Source organism: Bos grunniens, chromosome 9 (genome assembly GCF_055505025.1).
Source record: "Bos grunniens cultivar Pamir isolate PY7600 chromosome 9, Bosgru_T2T1.0, whole genome shotgun sequence".
NCBI lineage: Eukaryota > Metazoa > Chordata > Mammalia > Artiodactyla > Bovidae > Bos > Bos grunniens.
In genome coordinates this window covers 91759932-91783441 of record NC_141173.1, presented here as the reverse complement: position 1 = coordinate 91783441, position 23510 = coordinate 91759932, and the positions used below count along the sequence as shown (strand labels likewise).

Genomic DNA, 23510 nt, shown 5'->3' with positions numbered 1-23510 from the left:
GAACTTCAGTTCTCACAGCTGTAAAGAGGTGATTATATTATCACTAACAATAACCATTAAAACAAATTAAATTATGATGGTGACGTGTTATTTTTTGAGTATTATAATTATAGCCAGTATTTACTGAATGGTTACTCTGGGTTAGGTATGGCTGTAAGCAGTTAACTTGAATTTTCTTAATCTTTGTAACAGACTTATAAGTTGCACATTATCACTTCTTTTGTTGATGAATAAGCCAACTTTTATGAAGCTTAAATAACTCTCAAGAATAGCTGTGGCAGAGGCAGAATTTAAATCTATATCTGTTATAGTTTATGCTCTTTGTTACATTACACTGCACAGAATGTACCATGTGATATAAGTTTTTTATGTGAGAAATAATAACTTTTATAAACTACAGTAAGGCTTCAGTTCAGTTCAGTTGCTCAGTCATGTCCGACTCTTTGCAACCCCATGAATTGCAGCATGTCAGGCCTCCCTGTCCAACACCAACTCCCAGAGTTTACCCAAACTCATGTCCATCGAGTTGGTGATGCCATCCAGCCATCTGATCCTCTGTTGCCCCCTTCTCCTCCTGCCCCCAATCTCTGCCAGCATCAGAGTCTTTTCCAATGAGTCAACTCTTCGCATGAGGTGGCCAAAGTACAACTTATATATATCTTTGTGTAAACTGATGCTCACAAAAATCTTACTAGTATCTAAAACAACTATGACCATTATCTTTACTTTTTTAAATGAAATTTCTTTTTAAAAAATGTTAATTTTTAATATTGTATCTTTTAAAAAATTTTTGGCCACACTATGTGGCATGTGGAATCCTAGTTCCCTGACCAGGGATCAAACCCAGGGCCTCTGCATTGGAAATGTGGAGTCCTAACCATTGGACCACCAGGGAAGCCCTTATCCTTATTTTAAAGGGAATTGAGCTTTAGAACAGTTGTCAAGGATAAAAAAAGCTTAATGTCGTATACTTGAAATATTTGGGTGCTTGTTGCTATGCAAGTAAAATGCCTGGATAGTTTGAATTTTTTTACTGGCAGTGTGTGTATGTGTCCTGTAGATAGAACCATTTACTGTGTTTAATATTAGCACAACATGTTGGAGAGAATTATACATTAGGATACTGTGTAGGAAGTTGAAATAAGAACGTTCTCATTGCTCCTGAGTTTTGCACCAGAGATTTAATTAAGATCTGTGAAGACTCAATTTAAAATTCCATTTGTCAGAACTGTTGATGAGCATTCCCTGTTTATCCCCTTTAATGTGTCATAGCACCTGCTGATATCTAAATATTTTGGCATTCAATTAATTTCTGCAACAGTAGCTGTCCAAAATCTTTTAGGACCAATTGAAGGAAATATGAAGGTAATGCAATTAGTGCCTGGAGATCTTGGCTTATGTAAAACTGTGTATTTATAATAACTGTTTTCCACCCAAGAAGTATATAATCCTTTATAATTTAACTATCATGTTGACCTGGGATTTTTATTGGAAACAAAAAACAATGTGTTGACATCTTTTAAAAAGTATTTTCAGGCAGAGAGATTTTTGGTATTTTTCCTTCCCCTGTAGAGAATTCAACAGCACTTGTTAGGAGAAAATATAAATCATGAATAGACTAGTTATTTGGCAAAGCAGATAAGTCCCATTAATTTTTAAAATTTGAAATTTTAGGCTTGTAGTGCACCAAGAGCTATTAAATCAATATAGAATTATCTTTCAACTGGGACTAAAATCACTTGGGGCTAACAACCTTTTTAGTCACAGATTAATGTATGTAACAGCATTTTAAATAGGGAAACTGCAAACATGATCTTGAATTATCTTTTGGTGAAAAAGCTCTTTAATGCAGTATTTTATCACTTTTCAGGATTATCTATTACTTTTGAAAATTTCTCCTCTTTTATTTTTGTTTTTTGCATTTTTCCTTATACCATTGTACATTCATTTTTTTTTAGAATCTGAGGAATATAAAAAGTAAAATACAAATCACCATAAGTTTAACAGGTAGAGACAAACTTTGATAACATTTCATGTTTAACACTCTATGATCAAAGTCATATATTTCACATTTCTTCTAGCTTAAATACTTATATTGGACTTTACGTATGAACTAGAATATCAAGCATTATAGCATGTTTTTAATTTTCATAGCTACATTTATATTTTCAAATTAACTTCTTTCATCATAAAACCCTCTGTCAACACTGAGTCAAACATGCATTTATTTAACTCCTTTTTATTTTTGCCAAGTACTGTGCTGGGCAGTGGTTCTTGACTGAAACGTGTGTTGGAGGGGCATTCAGTATGGTGAGAGACCAGAAACAAGTGTTTTCCAAACAGTATGTGAGTTTTTATGGCACGGTAGCTGGTGATGTGGCAATGTTGAAAGAAGTATCTCACCTGTATTCAGGCTTTAGAAAAGTTACAATTATTCAACATTTGTTTCATCACATGTAGAGTGCCCAGGGAAGTATTAAATTTGCTTCTCGAGTCACCTGTCTGGCTCAGTCTGTCAAGGATTTTGTCTCTGATTGTGGCAGGAAGGGTTTAGTAGAAGACGGACTGTAAATAAGTCAGTCTATTGTTTGTTTTTCAGAAATAAATGTAAATCTAGTTGTTTTCCAGTTAATCTGTTTCCCAGAAACAATTACAAACCTATGTTAAATGCATTTAATTTAGAAATTTTACTACCATTTTGGGCTTCTCAGGTGGTGATAGTGGTTAAAAACCTCCTTGCCAATGCAGCAGATATAAGAGACACAGGTCTAATCTCTGGGTTGGGAAGATCCCCTGGAGAAGGGCATGGTAACTCACTCCAGTATTCTTGCCTGGAGAATCCCATGGACAGAGGAGTCTGGTGGGCTACGGTCCATAGAGTCCAGAATCTGACATGACTGAAGAGACTTAGCACATACGCATTATCATTTTAGTTGTTCAGCTACTCAGTCATGTCCAACTCTTTGCGACCCCATGGACTACAGCGTGCCAGGCTTTCCTGTCCATCACCATCTCCCAGAGCTTGCTCAAACTCATGTCCATTGAGTCAGTGATGCTATCTAACCATCTCATCCTCTGTCATCCCCTTCTCCTCCTGCTTCCAATATTTCCCAGCATTATGACTTCTTCTAATGAGTTGGCTCTTCGCATCAGGTGGCCAAAATATTGGAGCTTCAGCTTCAGCATCAGCCCTTCCAATGAATAATCAAGGTTGATTTCCTTTAGAATTGACTGGTTTGATCTCCTTGCAGTCCAAGGGACTCTCAAGAGTCTTCTCCAACACCACAGTTCAAAAGCATCAATTCTTTGGTGATCAGACTCTCACATCCATACATGACTACTGGAAAAACCATAACTTTGAATAGATGGACCTTGTAGGAAAAGTAATGTCTCTGCTTTTTAATGTGCTGAGTAGGTTTGTCATAGTTTTTCTTCCAAGGAGCAAGCATCGTTTAATTTCATGGCTATAGTCACCATCTACAGTGAGTTTGAAGTTCAAGAAAATAGTCTGTCATTGTTTCCATTGTTTCCCCATCTATTGGCTATGAAGTAATGGGACCGGACGCCATGATGTTCGTTTTTTGAATGTTGAGTTTTAAGCCAGTTTTTTCACTCTCCTCTTCACCTTTATCAAGATGCTCTTTAGTTCCTCTTAACTTTCTGCCATAAGAGTGGTATCATCTGCATATCTGAGGTTATTGATATTTCTCCCAGCAATCTTGATTCCAGCTTGTGCTTCATCCAGCCTGGCACTCCACATGATGTACTCTGCATATAAGTTAAATAAACAGGGTGACACTATACAGCCTTGACGTACTCCTTTCCCAATTTGGAACCAGAATGTTTTTCCATGTCCAGTTCTAACTATTGCTTCTTGTCCTGCATATAGATTTCTCAGGAGGTGGGTATGGTGGTCTGGTATTCCCATCTCTTTAAGAATTTTCCAAGGTTTGTTATGATCAACACAGTCAAAGGCTTTAGCATAGCCATGGAAGCAGAACTAGATGTCCTTGAATTCTCTTGCCTTTTCTATCATCTAAAGAATGTTGCCAATTTGATTGCTGCTTCCTCTTCCTTTTCCAAATCCAGCTTGAACATCTGGAAGTTCATGGGTCATGTACTGTTGAAGCCTGGCTTGGAGAATTTTGAGCATTACTTTGCTAGTGTGAGAGATGAGCACAATTGTGCAGTAGTTTGAACATTCTTTGGCAGTGCCCTTCTTTGGGATTAGAAGGATAGGATTCCAGTCCTGTGGCCACTGCTGAGTTTTCCAAATTTGCTGGCATATTTCATTTTACTGATAGTGGATAATTATCCTTTTTACCAGTTTATTTTCTGCTCTATGAAGTGGACTTCCGTTTCTTGGCCAAACTTTGTGCTTTTAAACATCTGTGAAATGGTAAGTCCATAGCAGAGGCCAGAAAAGTCCCTTTAGTCACCTAGTGTGACCTCTCACACGACACAACCCTAAGATAAGTCTGAATTTCTTAGTCTCACATTATCTTGAGATTTCTCTTCTTCCATGTCCTGGGAGGAGCCTCACTACTGTTGTTCTAATATCGTAGCTACGGTCATCTCCTTTCTTCTCCTGGGGAGTCATGCATCCATTGGTTTTTCAGGAGGAAAAAAATCTGTCCATTGAGTATCCCTCTCACAATGTTTGTCAGTATTCAGTCTATCCTATTGATACAAGAAGCAAAATTCCATGCCCTAGTCCTCTCCCTCGGAGAAGGCAATGGCACCCCACTCCAGTACTCTTGCCTGGAAAATCCCATGGATGGAGGGCCTGGTGGGCTACAGTCCATGGGATCACTAAGAGTCGGACATGACTGAGCGACTTCACTTTCACTTTTCACTTTCATGCATTGGAGAAGGAAATGGCAACCCACTCCAGTGTTCTTGCCTGGAGAATCCCAGGGATGGGGGAGCCTTGTGGGCTGCCATCTATGGGGTCGCACAGAGTCAGATATGACTGAAGTGACTTAGCAGCAGCAGTCCTCTCCCTGGATAGTTCATGTTCTTCAATCTGCTTCTAAAGCATGGAAGCTGAAATGAAGTAGAGTGGAGTCTTTGGAAAGACTTCAGTTGTAGAAGTGGAATAAAATAGGTTTCCACATCTTTTCATAAGGACATGAGAAGCAAAGAAAGAATTAAAGGCAAGAGCCATGTGTGAGAAGGGAGGCTTGTCAGTACTTCAGACATCTGTTTACCTTATTTAGGCTCCCTGGAGTTAATACTGACATGCCTGGTTACTTTCACTTGGCAGTAATTCCAGTCGACTTGCCCCTAGCTTGTCCGTCTGGTGTTTTTGCTCAGTAGAGAGACAGAGGAATGGACTAAGATGCTTTTCTTTGAATTTAATTAGGTAGATGATTTAGCAGAATCTTTCAGTCAAAGTGTATCTTTTCTCACTGATTGATTCTTCTCAAATTCTTCCAGAATTAATTCTTCCAGATCTAATTTTTTTCAGTCTCTCTTATCTCTCAATAACCCCTCTCCCATTTGGATTCCTGGGGACAATGAAGTTGGAGAAGGAAAAAGTAAGGACTCCACAGACCTAGGTTCTCATCTCAACTTGAATATGGAAAATATTTTTGCCCCCCCAATTAAACAAAAACTACCCATGTTATAAGAATTTCACTTTGGAAAATTCCAAGTTTCTTTCAGCTATTAACACTCAGAGAAACAATGTTCTGAAAGTTCTTATTTTGGCAAACCAGAAATGGGACACGGAAACACGGAGGGCTGAAATAAGCATGGCATTAACATAACAGTATAATCAGTATAATTCAATGTACTGAAACATTTCAGCTCCATTATGTCCTATTACCCTTTGTTACTCTGTTAAATTCAGGGATAGGATAATTTTTTTTTTTTTTTAAAGATAGTCTCATCCTCGGGGAGCTTACAATTTTGTAAATTTTGGTTTTTTTTTTTTTAGAAATGTAAAAAGGGATCACTGAAATAAAGGGAAACTTGAGAATGGCCTGGCGTTTGGCTATATAATAGATTCAAAAAGCCTAGTTTGATCTGTCGCTTGCAGTATTGAGATTGGCATCCTGGCTGTCTCCTGATCAGTTTATTGATGTGAATTGTTAGCATATGGTGCTCACAGCATAAAACGATGCTTCTGGAGATCAAGAAAAAGAGTACCTTTATATCACAATTGAGTTTTTGTAGTTAGAAGTTCCACAAATAATTAATGGATTTTATTTTATTTTTTTTTTGAGATTGAAGGGCAGACTCAATCAGAGACCTGAATCCAGCTATCCCAGAGACAGAAGTTCAATCCAAAATGTCACAGCTTAATACGAAGGGAAAACTCCAGATTTTGACCTATCAAAAGCCAACTTTCCTATTTTCTTTATTCTTATTTCAGTGGGGGCACAGCCTATCAATAAAGAAAAAGTCATGAAGAGATTATCAATTATGGAGCATTCTGGGAAGTATGATAGGTAAGGTAAGATAATAGGCTAGTCAGTCATCCTAGAGAGACCTCAAAAACTAGCACGATGAAACTAAGCATAACAGTTTTGAAAGACCTTAAATTCAGGGCCATATAGGTCTTGTTTCAGATCTTAGTATTATCATTTATTAACTGGCAAATTTGGGCTAATTACTTAACTTTTCTGATGCTGGGAGGGATTGGGGGCAGGAGGAGAAGGGGACGACAGAGGATGAGATGGCTGGATGGCATCGCTGACTTGATGGACGTGAGTCTCAGTGAACTCCGGGAGTTGGTGATGGACAGGGAGGCCTGGCGTGCTGCGATTCATGGGGTCGCAAAAAGTCAGACATCACTGAGCGACTGATCTGATCTGATCTGACTTAACTTTTCTGAGATATGCTCTCTTCATTTGTAAAACTTGAAAGATATCAGTATCTTCCTTAAATGGTTGATGTAAAGATGAAAAACATTTCAATAGTATGTTTAAAGATTATTGATATGGAGGCTAATGTATACTGTAACTTTCAATAAACATTAGCTAAAGTGATGATGATGACGATGCCTCTTATGGATTTCAAATTTAATGAAGCAGATACCATGTGCTCTGATAAGACAGAGGTTAAATGTTGATACTTATAAAAGTGTTAATTTTGCTCTGCTTGTATTGATTTTTTAGAATGTTTTCTCGTGTGTGCTAAAGGCAACTGATGCATCAAAACCCAGATTTTTCTAAAATCACAGCTATTTTCCTTGACCGCTCCCCCCCTCCAATGATTTGATATGTTTAACTTCACATCTTCATCTATCTTGACTAGAATGTTGACTAGAATATATTATTTTTAAATATCAACTTAACTTCAAACAACTGTGTGGGCAGAATATCTCAGCTACATCAAAGCATGAATTCTATTATTGTTCCAGGAGATTAAAATTTCTGATAAAGGACATATATCTTTTTGTAAAACATGTTTTCTAAAGCAATTAAAGTAAGGGTGTGTGAAAGGGCATGCTCATTCATTCATTCATATGCTTTTATTTTTGAGTTTCTAAAGTGTTGAAAAAATAGTGCTCTGGAGGAAATTATCATTGGTTTGGTTTACATGTCTTAATATATGCTTTGAGGCATTGACTCATGTACCAGTGTCTTTCATGGAAATGTGACACATTTATTTAAAGACTGAAAACTTCTGTTTACTTTCAGAGTAATGATCCTTTTTCAAAAGATGACATCAATTTCTCCTTTGATACTTGTACCTTAAATTCCACAAAATGGAGCAATTTTAAAGAACAGAAGATTTGAGCTTGACTTTTAACTTGAGCTCTCTGCTGCCTGTGTTTCTGAATGACAGGGTGTTCAGAAATAAAACAGACATTGTTTCAAGGCAGGGACACACTGAGGAATGTCTTACAGCAATGGTTCTTGAGATTTTCTTCCTGTGAATCCCATTCATTCCAGACTCCACTCTGTCATTGCGTTATCCTTCATACTTGTGGAATATTTGTAACATCTGCTTTGAGAAATACTTATAAATCCTAGTCAATGGGGTTCTCTTTCACTGTTCTATGAAAATTAACCAAGGCCCACTCCACTCACTTTTCTTTATCTTGTCTCTGAAACATAAATAATATGTTTAATGAAATTTGGAAAATTAAATAAAGACAAATCAAAAAGTATCCCATTGCAATAAACCCAGGGAAGAGTGTTTGTCAGATAGTATGATTGAAGAACCCTGGGTTAGTTACCATAGTCCTACCTTTGACATTTATCAGCTGGTGAAATGGTTTAATTTTCTTCTCCACTAGACTGTACTTTTAGAGATAGGTAGAACCTGATCTGGGCTTCCCAGGTGGCTCAGTAGTAAAGTATTCATCTGCCAATTCAGGAGGCATAGGTTCAATCCCTGGGTTGGGACCATACTCAGGAGGAGGCAACCATTCTAGTATTTTTGCCTGAAAAATCCCATGGACAGAGAAGCCTGGCAGGCTACAGTCCATGGGGTTATAAAGAGTCAGACATGACTGAGCAACTGAGCATGAGAACTCAGTCTATTTTTCTTAATGGTATATTTTGGAGCCTCTAAGAGGGTGCTTTGGAAGTAATTTTCAACAAACATGAGATTCAAATTCATCTTCTTTAGTATTAGTTTGGTTTACAATGTTTTTCCTTGTCTAAATGCATATCCTTTATATGTTTTGTTTATTTTGCAATGTAGTTAAATAAGCTTTCTTTTGTCATTAGAAGGAAAGACCGTTTGAAGGATCTCATTATTGCCTGCTTTTAATAACACCTCTTAGTGGCCTTGGATCACCAACATCACCAGAAGCGTGCTCATATTCAATTCCATTCAACCCATGTGGTTTCCTCTTTAGTACTGATGGGGACTGAGTAAGTATGAAATTATAATGTTGACAATAATTTCCCTTGTTCTTTTTGGCAGGCACAATCAGGGTCTGATATTCAGGTTATACTGCCAGCAGCATTTTTCAATTAGCATTTAATACTCCCCGACAAAATGCTCAACCTTTCGCTGGCACTGAACCCAGTGTTTCAGTGAAAAATTGCTCAGAAGCAAAGGCCTTTTCTTTCATTGATCTCCTTGTTCCCCTACAGTTTCTGTACTTGGAATACTCTCAGCTTTCAGGGACACTGTAGATCTCAAAGATGTTATTTTCTAGTTTGTGCTTGCTTTATTTGTAGTGCTTACTGCTCTGATTTTAAAAGTTGACAGGCATTGCCTTGCAAGTCCTGGAAAAATCCATTATGAAGGTGTTAGGAATAGACATTCACACAGACTCACTGTACCATCATTAATGCATCCTCCATGAAGAGCTCCATGTTTTTCACCTATCTTACTGTGATTAGTGAGTCAGACTCTAACAGAAGCCAGGACTTTTTGCAAAGATGTTATTAAAATTTCTAAATTTTCAAAGCTTGTATTCAGAGGACACCACTCTTACGAGTTATTTTTTCTAATTCAAGTAAACTATTCTGCTGAGTAAAAAGGAGTTTCATCATATGAAGTCTGTGTTTAGACTTAGATTCTGCCTTAGACACTTTGACTATAATACCAGTTTAAATGTGAAACATTTAACTTAAAAATAGATTTTTTTTTCCAAAAAAAATTGGTTTTTGTCTTTTTTTTCTATCAAACTTTTTATATGATATAGAGAAGCTAATCAATAGGGAGCTGAGTAAATTGTGGTTAAATGTCCTTAGAATTCTGTTCACATCATCTTAGTGCCAACAAAATGAAATTAGAGTAATCCAGGGCATTGGAATAAATCCAAGAATGACAACAGGGACTCCATGCAATGCCTTGCCTTACCTCTGCAGAAATCATGATTCCAAAAGGCTAAGCTGTGTTTCAAAGTGTAATAATATGATTGATTTATGAGAAGGCAAGAATACTGAGTGAATGTTGAGATCTTGCATGCTGATGAGTGAACCCAGTGGGAGGGAAGAGAAGAAATTCCCAGAGGGAGGGAAAGTGAAAGTGAAAGTCACTCAGTCCTGTCTGACTCTTTGCTATCCCATGGACTATACAGTCCATGAAATTCTCCTGGCCAGAATACTGGAGTGGGTTGCCATGCACTCCTCCAGGGGATCTTCCCAACCTAGAGATCAAACCCAGGCCTCCCACATTGCAGGCAGATTCTTTTACCAACTGTGCCACCAGGGAAGCAAATAACTAAACTCCTTACTCTTATATAGCACTTATAGAATTTACTGCACATTTCTGTATATCTTATCTAATTTGGACCTAAACTCCAAGTGAGGTTGAATGTGATTACCATTCCTTTGGTAAAGTTAACTAGTGAGACTCAGGGAAGCTCTGTGGCTCTGATAACTAGTGAGAGGCAGAGATTCAAACATGAGTCTCCTCGTCCTAAGGTTAGCACTGTGTCCACGCTAGAATGCCTATTATTAATGGAGCTGATTGGTCAATTTCAGGGAGCTTTTTAAGACATCCTGGGCTTTTGCTTTTCAGGGAGGTAGTTTAATTTACTATTTATTCTATAAACAGCTTCTTAACATTCAGAGAAATCAAACATGTGGATAGATCTCTTAAACCTCCTTGCCCAGCAGGACTGTTTTCTCCTCCATGAAATAGAGGTCCAGATCTATGCACCTCAATCTTGACTGTACACTAGACTCATTAGACTCACCAGGGAAGATTTTAGATCTATCTATGCCCAGGAGCTATGCACAGAGTGTCTAATTTAATTAGTCCTAGGTGGAAACAGGTATTCTTTCTTTTTTTAAAGCCTTCCCAGGTGATTCTAGATTTCCCTACTGGCCCAGTAGTTGAGAATCCACCTGCCAAAGCAGAGAACATGGTTCGATTTTCAGTCAGGAAATGAAGATCCCACATGCCATGGGGCAATAAGCCTGTGACCCACAACTACTGAAGCCTGTGTACCCTCAAACCAGTGCTCTGCGATGAGAGAAACCACCACAGTGAGAAGCCTGCGCACAGCAAGGAAGAGTAACCCCAGCTTTCCATAACTAGAGAGAGCCTGCGTGCAGCCAAAATAAATCCATAAATAAATAAATAAGATCACTTAAAAAAAAATCCTTCATAGTGATTCTAACATGTGATCAATATTGAGAACCCCTGGAATAGAAGATCTGAGAGATCTTCTTGGTGTCTAAGTGTGTTGCCAGGGTTTCTGTAATACCTCGGATACTCCATGAGTTAACTTGAAGGAGAATCAAATTTGATTATTCATTTTATCCTGCCTGGGTTTCTTGCTAGAATTTAGCTCCAAAAATCTCACGTAAGAAATTCTGGGAACTGTAGCATTCTTCAGCTAGACTATCTTACTCATCCATTTGGAACATTCCCTAACTTGGCTCTCCTTGTGGACTTGTACCTAGTGGCCACCTGGCTGATCTAAAGAATTCCTGGACATTCCAGAAAGTTTTCTCTGAGCACAAGTAATCAAAGAAGCAGTCATTTGAATACAAATGGGGACTGAATTAAAGATGCGAAATCAGACAAAGAAGAGATTCCAGGGAATTTTAGGAAATGATTGAGCAAAACCAAAGGCAGGAAGCCAGAAGATTACAAATACCGCAGAATACCTAGGCTGCCCCTAGTCCTCTTTAGTTGGCTGGGCAGTCTAAATTTTAAAACACAGTCAATAAACCTTTTCAAAGCGACTTTTGAAAACCGCTAAAAACAAATTTTTAAAAAATGATCAAGTTATGTAAGTCAGAAAGAAGAGGAAAAAATTCCAAGTGATGAGCTTCTGTGCTTCAGATGCCTAAATAGAAGTGGAGGGAGATGAAGCTGCCAGTCACCACCTGGGTGCATGGGGGTGGGTGTGCGTGCAGGCACAGGTGTCTTTGAGAACAGATTTCATATTTGCTAAGAAGCTAATATGAATTTATGGGTGACAGTTCCAGTTTTTCCTGAAAGCTTCAAATGATTGAAGATGAAAATACTGTGAGAAGGCCTAGAAAATTGCACCAATTTAAGATAACCACAAAGCATATCCAATAGATGGTAATTTTTCAGAACCACTATTTTCTAAGCACTTACTCCCTAATTCCTGGCCAAGAGTGGTAATGAATATTGTAGATTGTCTGGGTTAGATGAAGACGAGGAGTTGAAGATGGCCACTGGAGTGACATGGAGATGGTCCTGTGTGATTACTTTTTTGACCCAACTTCAATATCCGTTTCAGAAAAACAGTATCCTCTGTCATAAAAAAGGGGTATTCTCTTTCCAAAAAATCAGTGAGAGCTTTTATGTTTTGTATGGGGCTTCCCTGATAGCTTAGTTGGTAAAGAATCTGCCTGCAATGCAGGAGACCCTGGGTTGGGAAGACCCACTAGAGAAGGGATAGGCTACCCACTCCAGTATTCTTGGGCTTCCCTTGTGGCTCAGCTGATTTGTATGAAACCTCATTTTGTGCTGATATTTCTTCTTCTTGAAAAACACTGCAAGTCGGTACTAGATATTTTAACAAATGCTTTGTTTCCATATAGTAAATAACAAAATGCAATCAAATTTGCCGAAGAAGAAAATATGCTCTTTTTTATGACCACTGCAAGACTATGAATTCTACTCAGTACATCTGTACCAGAGTTTGGCAAATGACAGCTTGTGGGCCAAATTTGCCAGCTAAGAATGGGATTCTGTCAGAATGGTTTTACATTTGTAACTTGTATTTTAATTTTTTATATGTATAATAATTAACTTGGTTACTTTTAATCTGAGGATGCTATAAGGAAGTAGTTTGGTAACACTTATTATGGAATAATTTGCATTATAGAATCAAGTAAACCAAAAGAAAGGTTTGTATTATTTTGTACTGAAAGAAGAATCATTTCATTCTTGCAAAATGAGTCAACAAAAGAACATATGGCATGATTATTTTCTGATAATCAAATGTATGGATTTTCATAAAATTTAAAATATTATATTCATAAAACATTAGGTAAAATTATTAAATATGCTATTAGAAAATCAATTCTTTTTTTGTTGTTAATGAGAAACATTTTAGAAGCTAAATTTTTCCATGTCTGCCTTCTACATCTGTTTTAGTTAGAATAACAAAAACCAAAAATAAGTTTATAGGTAGTTTTATATTTTTAAGTGGTTGAGAAAATAATATTTTGGGGCATGCAAAAATTATATAGAAATTCACATTTCTGTGTCTACATACAGTTTTATTGGAACACAGTCATGACCATCTATTTTCATTTTGTCTATGGATACTTTTGGGCTACTGTGGCAGAGTGGAATACTTGTATCAGATACCATGTGGCAACAAAGCCTAATAAATTTACTTTCTGGCCCTTTACAGGAAACATTTTTAACACCTGGTCTAGACCGCGAGGTCATCCCTCTTCATCTGATGGCTGTCAGTTGTGTGTACATCTGAATCTAGTAAAATAAGGGGAATTCTTACCTTGGAATCATTTAAATCCAAACTTTACACTGGCTTATGAAAACATCTTGGTATAAAACAGATTTTTTTAGGTTCCAGAATTATCTCCCTACTTCACTGGTGCATTCTCACCCTTCTCAGAGTGGAGGGACCAGGCTAATTCACACATCTGGAGCCATTAAATTATAGGCAGTTTAGCTTTCTATTGAAAACTAGGGTAAGAATTTTGTGGCTTAAAAATTACTCCAAACTTTGTTGACTATAAATATCAAGTACACTATATAGAAACAATGAACAAGGACCTACTGTATAACATAGGGAACTCAACTCAATATTCTGAATTACCTATATGGAAAAGAAACTGAAAAAATAATAGATATAGGTAAGTGTGCTGTGTGCTAAGTTGCTTCAGTTGTGTCTGGCTCTTTGCAACCCCCGTGGACTGTAGCCCACCAGACTGCTCTGTCTATGGGATTTTCCAGGCGAGAATACTGGAGTGGATCATCATGCCCTCCTCCAGGGGATCTTCCCAACCCAGGGATCGAACTCACATCTCTTAAGTCTCCTGCATTGGTAGGCTAGTTCTTAGCTGCTAGCACCACCTGGAAAGCCCCAGACATAGGTATGTGTTTGCTGTACTTGGTTGCTCAGTCGTATCCAACTCTTTGCATCCCTATGGACTGTAGTCTGCCAGGCTCCTCTGTCCATGGGGATTCTCCAGGCAAGAATACTGGAGTGGGTTGCCATGCCTTCCTCCAGGGGATCTTCCCAACCCAGGGATTTAATCCAGGTCTCCCGTGTTGCAGGTGGATTCTTTACCATCTGAGGCACCAGGGAAGTCCAGACATAAGTATACGTATAACTAAATCACTTGGCTGTACACATGAAAGTAGCATATCATTGTTAATCAACTATACTCCAACATAAAATAAAAATTTTAAAAAATGTCCCCAGAAGTAGTGCTGAAGTGCTATTAGTATCTTAAACACAAGAGGACTGTGAGGTGCCTAACAGAGAGAGTAGACATCTTAGATAAGTTTCATGCAGATGTTATAGAGGGTTTGGTCATGAGTTAAAAGCCCATGAGTCAACAATACATATTAAATAAGATGCCTTTTAACAGGAACACACATAACAGAACATTATGTATTGATTAGTTGATGAAAATGTAACTGTACACTCACAAGATCCTCCCCCTATACTTCCCCTAGAAGCAAAGCTTCAGTCTTCTCTAATTCAGTAGGTAAAGTGAATTCATGGTGGGGGGGTGGGAAACTACCATGAAAAATGAGAATTGATTATATTTTTAATATAAAATTTTAATTTATATACTTTTTAATATAAAATATAATTTTAATTTTTTAACTCTTTAAAATTTGACTTTCTCTAGGTAAATTATAAGACTAACAATCTATTTCCTATTCAAAGTTTGTGGGCTCGTGTGTAGATATATATGCATCTTATTTGAATTTATTATTTGCTGATATCAATCCATTGGTACAGATCCATTTTCTTTCTTTTTTTTTTTTCTAATTTTATTTTATTTTTAAACTTTACATAATTGTATTAGTTTTGCCAAATATCAAAATGAATCCGCCACAGGTATACATGTGTTCCCCATCCCGAACCCTCCTCCCTCCTCCCTCCCCATACCATCCCTCTGGGCCGTCCCAGTGCACCAGCCCCAAGCATCCAGCATCGTGCATCGAACCTGGACTGGCAACTCGTTTCCTACATGATATTTTACATGTTTCATTGCCATTCTCCCAAATCTTCCCACCCTCTCCCTCTCCCACAGAGTCCATAAGACTGTTCTATACATCAGTGTCTCTTTTGCTGTCTCGTACACCGGGTTATTGTTACCATCTTTCTAAATACCATATATATGCATTAGTATACTGTATTTATGTTTTTCCTTCTGGCTTACTTCACTCTGTATAATAGGCTCCAGTTTCATCCACCTCATTAGAACTGATTCAAATGTATTCTTTTGAATGGCTGAGTAATACTCCATCGTGTATATGTACCACAGCTTTCTTATCCATTCATCTGCTGATGGACATCTAGGTTGCTTCCATGTCTTGGCTATTATAAACAGTGCTGCGATGAACATTGGGGTACATGTGTCTCCTTCCCTTCTGGTTTCCTCAGTGTGTATGCCCAGCAGTGGGATTGCTGGGTCATAAGGCAGTTCTATTTCCAGTTTTTTAAGGAATCTCCACACTGTTCTCCATAGTGGCTGTACTAGTTTGCATTCCCACCAACAGTGTAAGAGGGTTCCCTTTTCTCCACACCCTCTCCAGCATTTATTATTTGTAGACTTTTGGCAGATCCATTTTCATAGCTCAAGTCATAAAGGCTAAATATGCATGAACAAGGCAATGAATTGAGGGAATTGTCTGAATTAAGCTTTACATTTGAATAATCTGAGGAATATTGGCTGTGCTGAAAACTTTGGATTACAGAGTATTTTAAATATATGCAGTCCTGTTATTTAAGTCTGAAATGTTGAACTTTTTGGCTAACGCAGAGAGATCTACGACTATAGATCAAGTTTTCAAGGATTAGCATCAGTTATTTTGATAAACTTATGAGAAAATGCACAGATTTTTCACAATAGTAGCATTTATTATGGACTACACTTCAGGGAAATTGGTGGTAAGAATACTTTGAGGAGGCTTCAAAGTGGAATGGATTTAAGTTGGGACTTGAAGAAGAAGAAGAATTTTGATAGAAGAAAGAAGTATTGAGGTCACAAGGCAAAATAGAAAAAGTAAAGAAAAGGTATAAAAGAAATTAATATATAGCATTTTTGAAAACAGTGAGTGGATCAGCTTGGTTTAATTTATTCAACATTAAATTATACTAATACTTGTTAGTACATCTTAATGATTACTATTTGAACCACTTCAGGACACCTACTTATATCTAACCGATAAACTAATACCTGATTGAATTGAAAAAGCAAAGTGCACTTGAAAATATCCTTGCCTGGACAGAAACTGATGTCCAGAATACAGTGATCTCTTTCTCATTTCATATACTCCATTGCATGTTTCATCCTGTGTAAAAGCCCTACCTACCCTCCCCATTGGCTTACAAAGATTTGCTTGGTTAGACTTGGTAGAATCTTTCTGATAAGTTTTACAATGCAACATCCAGAAGGTGATTAATTCCTGAAGGCAATATTAAAACAACTTCTGAACAAATTAAAGAGAAAATGAAAAAGAGAGAAAGAGAGAGATCAGAACTTAAGCTGAATCTGAGACGTCTGGGTCCAGATCAGAATCTTCTGTGTGATCTTTGAGACTCAACCACAGGCAATCACAAAGGCTCTACCTGGCACCTTCACGAGGGGAAGCATCCTTCCCACCGCTACTTAGTACACAGTCTCCAGGGAGTTGTGGGCAAGGACGTGTGCCTCTCCCCCACCTTTACCAACCATGCTCCTGGGTGTATATGTATCCTTAGCCCAACAACCTCCATTTGGACACCTTCAGGAAAGGCTTTAAGACACTTTGCTGAATGGATACTATTCAGCATAATTCTTGAGTTCAGGGAGCCCTTGGTGCTTTTGGTGAGACTCTTCCCAGGGGTCTCTCTGAAGACCTTTGTATCAGGGGTCCTCTAAGAAATTCTTCTTACTCTGACTCTGTGCTTTCCCACTTTTACCCCATCCTTTCTTGTTAGTCCTGGCCCCTCAGTCCATAAAACGGGAGTATCCTATGGTTTGGGGCTCCTTGTGCGGTGAGATGATGGCCTCTTTTCCCCTTCTCCACATCTGTGCTCATACATGTGACCTTGTGCCTTTCTGTGGGGAGAATGGAACACTGAGGATGGCACCTTTCCTATTTAACCTTTTGCTTATTCCCTCCCAGGAAGTGAAGAAAGGCTTGACTTTCAGGGTCGTTGATTGTCTTAATCGACCACTACAACATCTGGCAGCTCAGCATTTTCTCTCTCTGACAGAATCTGTTTGAGCTCATTTAGAATCCAAGGAAGTGAGATGGAATGTAAAATCATTTAATGTTGTAGATGACTAGCTTTTTTATCTCCAGATAGTAAAGGTGGAAAAACTATGGAGAAACAGTCCTTGAAGTTACCATAGAAAATGTTGGTACTACAAGTTACCAACTAAACTAGATGTTAGCCTAAGTGACCCATTTTACATAAGGGGACTATTATGCACTGAAGAGTTTGAAGTTGAACCATTATTGGCTCTTTTCTTCTATGCTACTCTTCCACTCTGAATTTATTTCTTGGTTCAAGGACTCTTATACTGAGGTACTGGTGGGGGAGGAAATAGGTGGCCTGAAGCAAGAACAGATGGGTAACGAAAGGAGTTGCTGTGACAAGCTCATTAAATGATGTTTCTTGTATATGATGCTTCTTGTGTCTGTTGTCTCAGTTCACTTTCAAGGACCCTGACATTTGCTTGAGCTTACCTGTTATGAGTAGTCTTACAGTTATTACACAACAAGGGATCAGTGCAGAAAGAGATGGTAGTTTGCCTCTTCAGAGAGCCTTCACTTTCTTTACATATCAGAGATCCTACTGCTACCAACACCCTGACCTCAAGAAGTATACCACATACTATCCATGGATGTTGCCTACTCCCTCTCCATTAAGCAAAATGTACTAAAACCTTTCCTGAATCCCAAGGCAGAAAAAAGGTGAAAGGAAAAGCTTGGTTTATAAACGGTCATGGTAGTTCTGACTGGGGCTATGTAGAATTTTTCTTAAGAATTTCTAATTGTTAACAACAACCTACACTCAATGAGTCTGTAAAGCTCTATTTATTAATCAGAAATTACATAGTAGCCAGTTATAAAATAATAGAAATGATGAGCTTTGCAGTGCCTGAGACAACAGCTTGGGTGAAGGTAAACCATTTTGGAAAGGGATTTCAGGGAACCAAGGTGGGAGGAAGGCTGAGCACTGAAGAACTGATGCTTTCAAACTGTGGTGCTGGAGAAGACTCTTGAGAGCCCCTTGGACTGCAAGGAGATCAAAGCAGACAATCCTAAAGGAAATCAACTCTGAATATTCATTGAAATGATTGATGCTGGAGCTCCAATACTTTGGTCACCTGATGAGGAGAGCCAACTCATTGGAAAAGACCCTGATGCTGGGAAAGATTGAGGGCAGGAGAGGAAGAGGGTGACAGAAGATGGTTGGATGGCATCATCTATTCAATGGACATGACTTTGAATAAACTCCAGGAGATAGTGAAAGACAGGAAAGCCTGGCGTGATGCAGTCCATGGGATTGCAAAAAATTAGACACGACTTAGGCTTCCCTGGTGGCTCAGACGGTAAAGCATCTGCCTGCATGGCGGGAGACCTGGGTTCGATCCCTGGGTCAGGAAGATCCCCTGGAGAAGGAAATGGCAACCCACTCCAGTACTCTTGGCTGGAAAATTCCATGGATGGAGGAGTCTACATGTGGGCTACAAAGAGTCCACGGGGCCGCAAAGAGTCAGACACGACTGAGCAACTTCATTTTCACTTTCACTTTCACTTTAGCAACTGAACAAAGAACAACAAAGGTGGGAAAGAAGAAAAATGAAACAGAAAAGGAGGGAAAGCCAGTATATGGCTTGAAATGGTCACAATGTGGGCCAGACCTTCCAATGTGCTTTGTGATCTGTACAGAACTGTGCATTATTTTGATTGACTTTTTTCTTTAAAACATTCTTGACAAGAGAGCCCCTTGGACTGCAAGGAGATCCAACCAGTCCATTCTGAAGGAGATCAGCCCTGGGATTTCTTTGGAAGGAATGATGCTGAAGCTGAAACTCCAGTACTTTGGCCACCTCATGTGAAGAGTTGACTCATTGGAAAAGACTCTGATGCTGGGAGGGATTGAGGGCAGGAGGAGAAGGGGACGACAGAGGATGAGATGGCTGGATGGCATCACTGACTCGATGGACGTGAGTCTGAGTGAACTCCAGGAGTTGGTGATGGACAGGGAGGCCTGGCGTGCTGCGATTCATGGGGTCTCAAAGAGTCGGATATGACTGAGTGACTGATCTGATCTAATCTGATCCCATTTTAAATGATGGCCACATTCAGCCTGGATGGGAGAGGAATTTAGGGAAGAAAGGATACATATATATATATGGGCTGAATGCCTTCAATGTTCACCTATAACAACATTATTAATCAGCTATATCCCAATAGAAAATAAAAAGTTTAAATTAAATTAGAAATTTAAAAAACCCCAAAAAGTGGAAAATGTCAGCATTCTTCACACCAGAGAAGACCAAGTGATCCCAGATTCAAAGAACCAGAGATGCACACCAGGAGACCACCTGAGACCAGATTCGAGGAGTATAGGCCCTATACCTGCCCTAATCTTATCAACAATCCGACCTTTAAACTGTTGCTATAAACTCTCATCAAATCCTCCTATGTGGGGCCATATAGTTTCTGAGGCAGAAGCCCACTCTGTCCCCCTTTGCCTGGCAAAACAATAAAACTATGCTTTTCTACTTCAAAAAGAAAAAGTGATTGCCGTATTTTGTAATATTTTATCACCAAACTTCTCCAGACTATTTGTGGTAATTTTCATAATATAGTTATCCCACAAGTAATTTTTTTCTTTAAGACCATAAAGCCTTTCAGATAATGAACAGTTATAACATTCTATCATCTAATATCTGGATTTTAAAACTTTAGATATATGACAGTATCTCTTTTTCTCCCTCATGTTTCTTAGAACAACACTGTAAGAATGATACTTAAGTTGTATTCTTTATTTATTTATTTTTTTTAATATTTTAAATTTCCATGAGCTATTTTTCTCCTAACACTTATTTTTTTATTGTACCCTTATGCATACTACATATCATTTTTTAATCTCAAAGATATTAATAATAGCTTTTTTTTTTGGTATTCTTTAATAATGTTGCTGGTGAAGGTATGATGATGATAAAGTGAAGACACAGGATAGAAAATAACTAACAAGGCATCCATAGTATCTTTGTTGTTATTTTGCTCCCATTGTCATTGGAGGCCCATGGTCTAGTCAATGTGTTAAGACATTCTAATAAATGTTATGTTGATCTGGTTAGAAAACCCTAACTACTTAATAATTCTAAAGTATTTGTTGAATTTTGAATAGTAGCAGGAAGTAAGCATTTTATCTCAGTACTTTAATAGATACAGCATTATATTCATCTTTTTCACAGAGGCAATAATATCTGTGAACTGATCTCTTTGTAGTGAAATAACCATAGCATGGAGATAGTCTAGTTAAATATTCTCAGCTAAATAGATATAGTTCCTTCACTCCCCAGAGGCTTTTCTCATTACTTCATTGGTCACTGAACTATTTTTCTGTTTATAGTCATATTCCCAGAGGATTACCTGACCTTGGAATTAAACACCTGACTTGCACAGGTGGGTGTTTGAGGTGACTTTTCAAACAGTACTGTATTCTGGTTGGAACTTTAAGCACAGAAAATAAGCATAATATCATGTTCTCAGTAAGAGACAAGGTCACCATCCTTTTCCAAGTCATCAAAAGTTCAGAGGTAATACCTTTAAAACAAAATCACCCAACTAGTAATATCTTTAGCACTAGAATAAAGCTAATCTGTTTATTCCATAGCCAGTTGTTGCTCTATTGGCTTTCTGCTTTATAGAAAAGCATAAACCAGAGAGGAGAAAAATGAGGAAGGAAAGTACCAAGAGAAGCAATAAAAGCTAAATGATTATGCTTTAGATGACAGAATTTCAAGATGGTTTTATAATTTCTTTTCATCCTTCATTCTTCAGAATTACAGACGTAAATTTGGATTAATTTATTATTTCCACATTATTATCTAACCTACTCTGTCAATGTTGCAGTTGAATTAACTCAAATCATGAGCCACTCTAATAAACAGAAAATTACATTGGCTAAGAGCCATTCCATGGTATTGAACTAGTGAACTTATCTGTCCTTGGAGAAATAATTTATATTTTCTGTGCCACATTTTACCTACCTAGCCTAGAAAATCTCTAGGTTTCCTTCTGGCCCTATAAGCTTATGAGTCCATGAATTTTCTGAGGAGAAAGGATAAATTTTCCCTTCATGGGCAGGGATTCAGTTGTTATTTTTATTATCATAAATGCAAAAGAAGTTTTCATATTTGAGAGGAAGCTTTGTATTGAATTACATAAAGTAAATGTTTTAAAAATAAATTCTTCCATTGATTCCCTTCTTGCATTTTTCCTTCTGTTGTTAGCTTTCTTTGCAATAGATGGTGCTCTTTACTCAGAGAAACTACTTATGATTCTTCATCAAAAGATCAAGAAAATTAGTTTTACTCTTTAACAATCATTAATTAAAGAAATCAGACATAAAAAGCAGAAAAAATCAATTACAAATAACTTGTACCACCTTGATAAAGAAAGCATAATGAAGAAAATGATTGTTAAATGATTTAAGAGCTCCAGTGAAACCTGTAATACTTGCTGAATAGATGAAGCCAATATTGCAGCTAAACATGGAAGTACCACAGAACCCCTAGTAGGAAGAAAATCCCAAATCAGGAGCCATTTTAAAGTGTTAAAATGATTATATACTTCTCAAAAGTTAAAATATAGTATTCCATATTAACATGTAGTATTTGAATAGGCACATCAACACTAACACAATCTACATCAATCTCAGCTAATATTGAACTTGTATGCTTTTTGCCAAATAAACCTGGAACATCTGGACAAATAGAAATTGGGCCACAAACTCTTCTGAAATAATTTCATTGGATGAAGACACTTTTAAATTTCTCTAGGGCAACCATTACAACCCCCTATGTAATAGTTTATCATCCAGAATTATGCTGCTTTTGGTCACTTCTAACTTGTTTCAACTTTTGGGGGCATTGAAAAACAGTCCTGCAGTTCTGAACCACCTGACCTATTCCTGATTCAGTTTGTGACTCCCCTAGCAGATCTGTAGCTGCCAACTGCAAACTGGTCTAGGCAACACAGCTGTCATGTTACAGCAAAACAGCACCATTTACTCTGGAAAGACACCAGAAAAACTTCCTCTATGAGTGAGGAAGAGGAGGGTGCAGCAATGGTGCAGCAAATACACTGAAATCAGCAGGAGCAGGAAAGTTGCCAAGGTTCATCTATGAAAAGAACAGAGAAGGAAATCTGCCCCTTCTGCCCCCAATTAAGGATAAAATAACTAGAGTTTCTCTTCTATTTTCCATAAATTATTGTTTCCACAGCTCCTTTGGAAGGGACTATGGGACACTGAGGTTAAGAGCCCAGAGCCCTTTTGGCTCAGTATAAACAAGCTGTAAGATAGAGGCTTTTTTTTTTTTTTTTTTTTCTTTTTTGCCAGAGCTTTACAGCTTTTATCAAAGCAACTTCTCTGTTTCTGAAATTTTGGATTCTTTCTTTATTAACGGAGGGAAGAATAGAAAAGTAGGCTTTTGTACTCAAGCAGCAACCACTCTACTTTCACCTCTACATTCTCCCCTGTTTTACCTCCTTTTTTCTCATCCTTCCCCCCAACACCCTTTATGCCTCTATTAGCCACCGAAATCCGGAGCCCTGTGGCCTTCCTTACCTGACAATCACATACATGACCAGGAAGTTTCCGAAGAGCCCCACCACGCACACGATGGAGTAGAGGGCCATGATGATGATGGCCGTGATCATGGAAGGGCTGCCGGCCGAAGGGCACAGTCTGTCGCTCCCTCCCAGCTCGGTGCGGTTCGGACCGCATGGGTCGGACAGGTTGCCTTCTAAGTGGGAGAAGTTGACCCAGGAGCTGGGACTAGGTGCTGGGGAGCAACTTGAAGGGTGTGTGAAGGGATCAGTGCAGTTGCTGGCGTTCGTGGGGACGGCGCCGCTGTCCATGGTGCTGACCGCCGGCTGGGACCACGTTGGGAGCAACCGCGAGCACCCTGACTTTTCGGGTTCCACGCGCGAGCCGCTTCGTCTCGCCGCTGCCACAGCTCCTGTTATTTCTTACAGCGACCAACCCCGGCGGAGCCAGAGAGGAGCGTCAGGCAGGAGAGAGCTAAGCATCTGACATTATCCTCTGCTTGTAGCCCCCTCCCACCTTAGAAGTACACAGACAGGGCTCCAGCCCCACACCGCCTTGGGGGAAGGAGGGGAGAGCTGTGCGGGATCCGGAGGCTGGAGCCGAGGGAGGA

At 38.6% G+C, this 23510-nt stretch overlaps 1 protein-coding gene across 1 annotated transcript in view; it reads right to left on the bottom strand.

Moving 5' to 3' along the window:
- Positions 1-23226, bottom strand: part of OPRM1 (opioid receptor mu 1) — a 39722-nt gene extending 16496 nt beyond the window's left edge. The window contains exon 1 of the mRNA XM_086318446.1: positions 22919-23226. Coding sequence (XP_086174572.1) covers positions 22919-23211 — 293 coding nt within the window. The 5' untranslated portion in view covers positions 23212-23226. The remainder of the gene's footprint in view (positions 1-22918) is intronic.
- Between the last annotated feature and the right edge of the window lie 284 nt (positions 23227-23510).